The following is a 9489-nucleotide window of genomic DNA, read 5'->3' on the forward strand; positions in this document are numbered from 1 at the left end:
TGATGAGCGTGTTGTCCGTCTTTATGTTTATGTTTGAGAATCTGGTTTTAAGTTTTTTACTGCAGCCTAGTTGATTATTGAGTAATTTCCAAAGTTCGCAGGGTTTGTTTTTGTTTTCCTCAGTTTTGTCGTTGATGAAATTTCTTTTTGCGGTTCTGATCATGGTGTTTACGTCATTTCTTAGTCTTTTTCTTTGAATTTTTTGTTCAACCACGTGGGCTTGGAGTTCACTGTTTGAGCTTTTGGAAAGCTTTGTCTGACTTTTATGAAGTTCAGAGCATTTTTTGTCTCTGGTTTTCATAGCGGCCAGTATTTCAGTGTGCATCCATGGCTCAGCGCGATTTTTAACCCTGGTGGTTCTTATGGGTGCCATGTTGTTGAGTATGTGAATTTGGTTTTGAATCCAAGCCATGTTTCTTCAACCTGTGTACCACTGAGTTCATCTGACCAGTCCAAGCTCCCCAGTTCTAGGTTAAATGCCTCTCTAGAGCAGTGGCGTCGCGTGGGTAAAATAACAAGGGAAGCCAAAAAAAAATTATTAAAAAAGAAAATTATTCAATTTTTTTTTTATTTAAGTCAAGCAGTCACCATGTACACTACAGTATGGCTCGGCGGCCAGTCAAACTTTCTTTTTATTTATTTAACAGATTGCAAAATGGGTACAATACAGTACGGCTCAATACACACAATTGTATAAGGGGATGCAGACCAGAGAAAGACGTTTGTCTTGTTTACATCAGGGTCATTAATACTGCTGGAGCATTGGTTTATTTTTGGTCCGATTTTTCCTTGCACGATTTTGCGCGCCGCGTGGGAGCAAATTCGAGACACATATTCGGTTGCAAAAAGGTGTCCCACGGTCTCCTCTATGGCCGTGAATATTTTCACGCGGATCGGAATCACGGCAAGCCCGTGGGACACTTTTCCGTTTTCGGCGAGTTTATTCCACGCTTGCGGCTTTCCTTTTCTAAGCATTTTCGGGGCTACATGTGAATGAGTAAAAGTTGCGGGACGCCCAGATGTTTCCACGATAGAAAGCTTGCGTGGATCCCATAATAGGCTCACTTAATACAGCGTTTTTAAAATCACGCGACATTTTCAGGGTCGCAAGCCGACCTTTTCCCCTCGTTTTCGATGATGGAAGTGATTTAGGAAAAGCTTCGGCACGCCGAGAGGTACCAGTGGATTTAATCTCGCGAGGATCGGGGCAATATTCGGCCCATGGGAGCAGTCACAGGTTAATACAATGTTCAGAGTGCAGAGGGGAGGTGTGCAGAGGGGAGGCCACAGTCTGGATTCTTCTCACAGCCCCGTTTTAAACTTTTAGGGTGTGGCAGTCAGCTCGAATCTGATTGGCTAGGATCGGGTTTGGACTCTACATACATGAATCACATGGTTGAGGCTGGAGAAAGAGACCTACCTCCTCTCCTCTATAGCTGCAGTGAGCATGTCTGACAGTGTGTTAGAGGGAGTGAGAAGGAGAAGAGGGAGACATTAAAAAAAAAAAAATATTATAACACAGATGCACAGATGAAAAAGAATGTAAACTATATTAAAAAAAATGTATATATATATATATATATATATATATATATATATATATTTTTTTTTTTTTTTTTCATATTAATTCATATTTTAATAGGGAGGCCTGGCTTCCGTTGGCTTCCATAAGGATTTGCCACTGCTCTAGAGTAAGTTTTGAGGTCTCTAGATGTGACTGTTTTGTGACAGCATTGTAAGTTTGTGTTTCAGGCTAGCTAGCTGTTGTCCAATCGAATGAGTGAATTAATGTGAATCGAAGAGAGTGAGACGTAACGTTACGCTGCATGAGAGGAATTTGTAAGAGGAATCGAACAAAAATTGAGACGTTTCTGGTAACGGCTAAAAGACGAGAATTATTATTTGAATGTAAAGAACTCTACTAGCCTACTCAGGGAAGTACTGCAGGCTCATTATTATTATTATTATTTGAATGAAAATAAATCTACTCAGGGAAGTAGCCTACTGTAGGTCTACTACAACTGCATTTTAATTAGGCCTAATTATTAGGCCACAGTGGCACAGGATCATCTGGCAAGCTTTTGTTCGTTTTCAAATAAAATGTATTGTCTCTTTGTCGTGTTATGTTAATCTCGTCTTGTTGGTAGTAGAGGAAATGGCATGTTTGTAGCCTAAAATTAATTCTAGCCTACATTTAGTTGGGGACACGGTTAGGTGCAGGGGCTCGGAAATATTTCCAACTACACCCAAGTGGGGCCTGATTGAAAAAGTTTGGGAACCACTGCGTAAATATTTCTTATGCTGTGCCTTTTCCCCAGTATATATATATTTTTTTGATTTGGACAAATACTAATTCCATTTGGTTTTTCATGTATGGTCAATTGTTATTTATCATGAAAAATGATATGGGATTCTAAGCTTTTAAAAGCTTTGATTAAAGAGGTATTATGCCATGTCTCCAGTGCCGTTCGTTCAACTTCAATCTAAAGAATAACTAATAAAAACATGGTCAAACTATTTGATTCTATTTTATTAAAAAAATGAAAGGTGTTTATGTTCGTCCCTGGCATCACTGTCCACCCTGTTGAGCTGTGTTACTGTCCCTTTAAGAAGAAAACACATTTCCCAATGACATCACTCATGCGGCGACATCACAACAGTGGAGGGAAAATCAAATGTAAGATGTATGATTTTCTACCTCTTGCTATCTGATTTTGATGTTTTTATTAAGTGTGTTTGTTATGTTTGAAAATAACTGTCCACCCTGTTAGGCCTAAGTATTGAGATCAATCAATTTGAATAATTAAAAAAAAGGGTTTGTGAATAATTGGATTCCTCATCAAATAATGAAGGTCTTGCCAGTAAATATGCTAACACAGGCAGGCTAAAGGCTAACTTCCATCCTGTTATTCAACCAACAGGGTGGACATAATGTTGATTTATAACAATATCTGTTGCCATGTATGCAGTGTTTTCCCTATATATGCATTCAACAGCAGCATTCTTTTATATTTATTTTTTATAACTAATATGTATTTGCCCCTGGTTGTCTTACACTGATAAGTTAACACAGCAGTGGGATGAGGTGCAGCAGGTGCAAAGCATTGATCCAAGTGCTGCTGCAAAATAACATCCTGGGGGAAACACTTTATATATTATATGTATATTATTATATATAGGAAATGTATATTTTATTGTATATTATATATAGGTATATTATGTATACTGTAGGATATCCCCCTCAAATGTATATACTCTTTTTAGACTCTGTACTCATAAACAGTACTGTATATTTGTAGATCTGGTATGTCATAAATGTCTAGATGTAACAGCACTGTATATCTATGTCATGTATGTCATGTTATGATGAATTGAAAATGGGGGACCCTGATGTAAACAAGACGAAAGTCTTTCTCTGGTCTGCATCCCCTTAACAATTGTGTGTATTGAGCCGTACTGTATTGTACCCATTCTGCAATCAATCAAACCAAATGTGAAAATATAGACATCAGTATTTTATTTTTCTTTGGATTCTTGTGGTTTTATTATAAAAGTTGAACTTTTCTTCTACCTTTGACTGTGAACTGCAACTGAGAACCAGTCTCAAGTAAGAAAATAACAAACAAGACTTTGATGGAGGAGGGAGGGGATGACAGGAGAGGAGGACGGGCCAACAGAGTTCAGAGCGGAGGAGTCTCAGTTGGACTGGGTTAGTGTTTAGTGCTGGGAGGTCTACTGTCATGGATCTGTATGTCATGTATGTTATGATGAATTGAAAATGGTGGGGACCCTGATGTAAACAAGACGAAAGTCTTTCTCTGGTCTGCATCCCCTTAACAATTGTGTGTATTGAGCCGTACTGTATTGTACCCATTCTGCAATCTGTTAAATACAATTTTCAATCAATCAATGAGGTTTTTTTTCCCGGTTTTGTCTTCCATCCCTTTAAAAAATACTTCCCCGTCTGAAGGCGCCATGGATCTTAACGGGTGAATTCTAAACATACTGCAGACGTCCAACATGCAGTCCAATCTTTTTAAACACTTAAACAACTTAAACAACTCTCTCTCTCTCTCCCACACTCACACACTCAACGACCCACACACACAGACTCTCTCTCACGCAGTTTGAAGCGCACACGTGGTCAGACCCTTGGTGGGTGGGTCAGAGGTCATCATCGTCACTTTGAGCTGCAGTTTCTGTATGAAAGGTGCTATACAAATAGTTTATTATTATTATCATCATCTCTCTCCTCTGTACGCCACCATGTCCCGGTCGTATTTCTCCCGTAGTTTCTGGGCCTTCTCCTTGTAGGGCAGCTTGTCAGACTGAGTCAGTTTGCCCCACACCTCTCCCAGCTTCTTGGCACAGTCTCCTATGGACATGCCTGGATACTGCTGCTTCACTGTGGGACGATACTCCCCACAGAACACGAAGTACGCTGACGGAGGTTGCTTGGGTGCATTTGGATCTTTGTCTTCCATATTAAAAAGCCCGGAGCCCTTGGGTGGGATGACTGGGATGTAGTCATTCATGTCCCTGTTGTAGCGAACCGTGTCCGCTTTAGCCATGTCTTCAAAGCACTTCTTGTCACCGGGAGTCAGACCCCTCCATCTCTCCGAGCACTTCTTGGCGTACTCGCCGAAGGTGAGGCTCTGCTCCGGGTGCGTCTTCCTGCAGGTCTGGGTGAAGAAGGCGTAGGACGACGTCCTCCCCTTGGGCTTCTTGTGATCCTTCCGCATCATACTGGCGACTTGCCTGATGTGTCCAGTTAAAGGTGTTTTGTTGTGTTGTGTGTCTGGTGGGCTGCAGCAGACTGGAGGAGACATCGGTATTTATAATGTAATGAGTAAATAAAAATATTATTTGTTAAATAAACCAAATTCTTATGTGTTTCGCACAAACCTGATATTTTTCTTCCTGTGAAAGATTCTTCCTGTGTAGCTCCGCTCTCCACCTCCACCTCCACCTCAGCTCCTTCTGCACCTGGACGTTGAAGGCTGCAACTCTCCGTAGCACTCGAGGTGTCGGGGATCTCTACCGAAATAAAATATATATCAAATCTATGGGGTGGTAATCTTGCATCTGTAATGAGAAGAGTTTGACATGACACTTCCTGTCCTGAACATGTGATGATGGGGTGAATGAAGGGGGGGGGGGTTCTGCCCCCCCTCCTCCTAGAATGGGACAAAGCAAGAAAGACACAAACTGGTTTAGACTGGATTCAAATGGTTCAGGCGGTCTAGGGTGTTTACAGGTAGGCTGAGGAAACACGCTAGGGGGCGGAGTACACGTTAGGGGGCGGAGCACAAGTTAGGGGCAGACCACACGCTAGGGGGCGGAACTCTATTCCCTTTATAAAGAGTAATGAAACCCATGGCCATCTTGCTTATTTTCCACCTATCAGACTCTCCAAGAATGTAATGCTTAAATACCTCACTTTTTTTTTTTCTTTTTTTATCAATTTTTTTTTTATTATTCACATGAAACAAGACAACACATTAACCACAATCACAATACATAGAACTTCACAAGAAAATAACAAAAACAATAATAATAATACAGACTAACAATTATACAGACAAGAGAAAGAAAACAGAGTTCAACCTTCTAAATTTTAATTCCAAGGGGTACTATCTAATAAATGGTCTTTCCCAGTGTTCAGCCCCGATTCCCGGCCGTGTGACCCTATATTAATAAAACGTACATCTCCAATCCACCACAAGGACCATTTTTTGAGAACACGACCCGAAAACAGAGCAATGAACCTTCATGAAAAAACAAAAACCTGTAGAGGTGTTCCATAGACTCACAGAGACCGTGTAAAAGTGGCCAAACAGTGAAGAAATAGTTAAATAGCTGCCCCCCCATAATATCCCCAGCTAAACTCAAGATGACAAGACAAAAGACAAGACAGACAAAACATTTCCTCCTCCCCCTCCCAAGAGACCGCCGGACTCACCCGAACACGCACCTCAACCCCGCTCAGCCGCACACTGCGGTCTTTACCTTCTCAGCTGCTGCGAACCACAGGTCAATTCCAGCCTGCCCTACCCCAATCACCCGGGCTGTGGATATCTCAAGATAAATCACATCCAATAGAGTTAGGGACCAGTTAATCATTGTAAGCTTCTCAGGCTCCTTCCATCTCATTGCTATCAGCTTCTTCGCTGCTGTGACGCCCGCTAGGACAACCCTTTTCAGTTGTACGGAAGCGGGTAGTGTCGTTATATCGTTCAGGAGTAGCGTAACAGCTGTGAATGGGATAGTTAAGCCACACAGATCTGAAAGTTTGTCCGTTATTGACCTCCAGAAGCGGGCCACTGGTGGGCAATCCCAATACATATGCATATAAGTGCCCGTGGCCTTCTGAGAGCACAAAGTGCACCGAGAGTCGGTTATCAGTCCCATAGCATATAGCTTCCTAGGTGTAAGATAGGTCCTATGAATATAATTAAAATTAATTTGCTGGTGATTGGGGTTGCGGGAAGATAATGCCACATTTGCCCAAACATCATCCCAGTCAAACTCGGGGTCCAACTCCGGGATATCCACACGCCAGATTGTATCCAATGATAAATTTTTATACGTGGATTGAATTAAGAGCGTATAAAAGTCGGAGACAAACCCTCTGGATGTCGTCCTGTCCACTATGAGCCTGAGGAAGGGGTGTGGGTGCAAGGCTTGAGCCCACGGTACGCCATGCGCCCTCAGTGCTGACCTTAGTTGAAGGTAAAGAAAGAAGGACTCGCCGGGAAGATCATAAAATTCTCTTAAGTCCTGAAACGCACGGAGGCCGTTCTTATCATAAATATCCTTCAGAGTATGCACTCCCCTCCTTTGCCATTGAGGAATATTAACCGGCTTGTGTCCAACAAGTAATTGCTGGTTATTAAAAATAGGAGAGTCCAGGTGCCAAGGGCATTTAACCCCACACGACCTCTGTACATTACGCCACGTTTGGATCACGTGAGTTATGATCGGTCCATACCTCAGCCGGCATTTGGAAATAGAGACAGTGGAGTACACTACATCCTGCAATCTTAGCGGAGATACCGCCGCCGCTTCTAAGGAGCGCCACGATACAGCCTCTACAGGGTCTAGCCAGCACATCAGAGGTCTCAGTGAAAAGGACCAGAAATAAAGTTTAAAATCAGGGATTGCGAGGCCCCCATCTTGTTTCCTACATTGAGTAGTAGCCATTTTGATTCTCGGGCGTTTGTTATTCCAGATAAACTTAGATACCATCGATTGTACCTTGCGCCAGTGGTCTATTGGAGGGGGCAGGGGGAGCATTGAGCTAATAAAATTTATCCTAGGCAGGATGTTCATTTTGATTATGGAAGCCCGGGCTTGTAAGGAGTTAGGAAGGGACGACCACCTGTCTAGATCCTGGCGTATTTTATCATAAGTACCCGTGAAGTTGTACTTAGTAGTTTGGTTCAGCGTGGGGAATATCTCTATGCCCAAGTATTTAAAATGTTCTACTATGGGGATATCAGCTGGTAGTCGTACCGCCTTGGCCAGTTCATTAAGAGGTAGGCAGGCTGATTTGTTCCAGTTAATCTTAAAACCTGACAATTTACCAAAGTCGTCGATTATCCTCAATAATTTTGTGGCCGACCGGGAGGGGTCGTCCATGAAAATCAGCAGGTCATCCGCATAGAGAGCAATTTTGTGTGGAGTATTGTTGACCATTATGGGGACGATGTCCTCCGATTGCCTAATAAATTGGGCCAAAGGTTCGAGGGAAAGCCCGGGCTCAGAGGGCAACCCTGTCTAGAAGATCTGGAGACTGGAAAGAGTGTGGAACAGTTTTTGCCTGTCAGTATCATCGCAGACGGCGAGGCATACAGGACTTTAATCATATGAATAAAACTCTTTCCAAGACCCATGACCTCAAGTACCTTCCACAGGTATGACCACTCAAGTCTGTCAAACGCCTTCATGGCATCCAAAGACAGAACTGTGGATGGAGTTGTATTGTCTTTACTGTTATCGATTACATGCAACAGCCTCCTAAGATTATCTGCAGCCAGACGCCCCGGGATAAAACCAGTTTGATCGCAGTGTACCAATACAGACATAAATCTCTGCAGGCGACGGGCCAGCACCTTGGCAAACACCTTTAAATCGGCCCCGAGAAGACTCAAGGGTCTATAGCTACCACAATCATTGGGATCTTTGTCCTTCTTGAGAAGTAAAGAAATCAACGCCATATTGACATCTCTTGAGAACTCCCCTTGTTCGATAGCGTAATTGATCATATCGAGCATCAATGGACCCAGTTGGTCCCAGAAAGCTAAATACACTTCGGGTGGAATACCATCCCAGCCTGGTGCCTTACCCCTCTGCATTTCAACAATCGTCTCCCTCAATTCTACAAGAGTAATCGGTCTCCCCAGTTCCTTGGCCTCTTCCTCAGAAATGTGGGGTATCTCAAGCCCGCCAATGAACGATTCAAATTTAGAGTCATCAAGATTACCCTCTGAGCTATATAACTGTGAGTAAAACTCTTTAAAAGTGTCATTGATCTTTTTCGAATCAGTAGTGACTGCACCCTGGCTCGTCCTAATCGAGGGGATATCCGAGAAATGATCATTTGAGCGTATTTTCATTGCCAATAGATGGCTAGGTCTGGAGCCGTGAAAATAGTAATTTTGTCTTGTCCTATGTATCAAGAACTCAGACTGTTGTTTAAGTATGGAGTTTATTTCTTTTTTGACTATCTTACGTTGTGTGTTTAGTCGTTCATTATAGTTAGTTTGCAAGGATGCGTATAGGTCCGCATATAATGATTCCAGTCCTTCTAGCTTTTTTGACCGGGATTTTCGCAAATTGGAGGCAAATAGTGTGACATGACCCCTGATAAATCCTTTCAATGCGTTCCACAGGACCCTAGGGTCTTCTACTGTGCCAACGTTGATCTGCAAAAATTCAGCTAGTTTACTCCTGAACTCAGAACAGAAGTCATCGTTCTTTAGCAAGGTCGAATTAAAACGCCATCTGGGAGCTCTTGCGGAGAGCCTGCCAAAGGTTGCCGTAAGGAAAATCCCCTTGTGGTCTGAGAGAGCCAAGGGAACCAATGAGACATCGAAACTATCAAACATATTAGGGGACGCGAATGCATAGTCAATTCGAGAGAAGCTTTTGTGTCTGGCTGACAGGTGAGAGTAATCTTTGAGGGTGGGGTTGCATAAGCGCCAAAGGTCTGTGAGCCCCGTGTCTTTGGCCCACATCCTAAGGGCCTTAGAGGCCCGTTTTTGGTCACTCGTTTCAGAGGTCCCGGACCTATCCATCTCCGCATCCCAGCACGCATTAAAATCGCCACCCACAATGAGAGCGTATCCATTAAGTTCCAACATATTCTTCGTGATTGTATTATAGAACGCTGAATCAAATGTGTTAGGAGCATACAATGCTATTATAGCCATCTTCCTATGCAAGAATTCAACTTTTGCTATAGTAATCCTTCCCTCCGTGTCCGAC

At 42.8% G+C, this 9489-nt stretch overlaps 1 protein-coding gene across 1 annotated transcript; it reads right to left on the bottom strand.

The window, feature by feature from the left end:
* Nucleotides 1–4241: 4241 nt before the first annotated feature.
* Nucleotides 4242–4951, bottom strand: LOC311228214 (high mobility group protein B1-like; the record flags this gene model as incomplete). Its single annotated transcript, XM_084314125.1, has 2 exons — nt 4906–4951; nt 4242–4816 (listed from the first exon to the last, which is right to left on the bottom strand). The coding sequence occupies exon 2, from the start codon at nt 4743–4745 to the stop codon at nt 4242–4244; it is 504 nt and encodes a 167-aa protein (XP_084170251.1). The 5' UTR covers nt 4746–4816; nt 4906–4951.
* Nucleotides 4952–9489: the final 4538 nt, after the last annotated feature.

This window comes from Notolepis coatsorum, assembly GCF_963971535.1.
Source record: "Notolepis coatsorum genome assembly, chromosome: 5".
NCBI lineage: Eukaryota > Metazoa > Chordata > Actinopteri > Aulopiformes > Paralepididae > Notolepis > Notolepis coatsorum.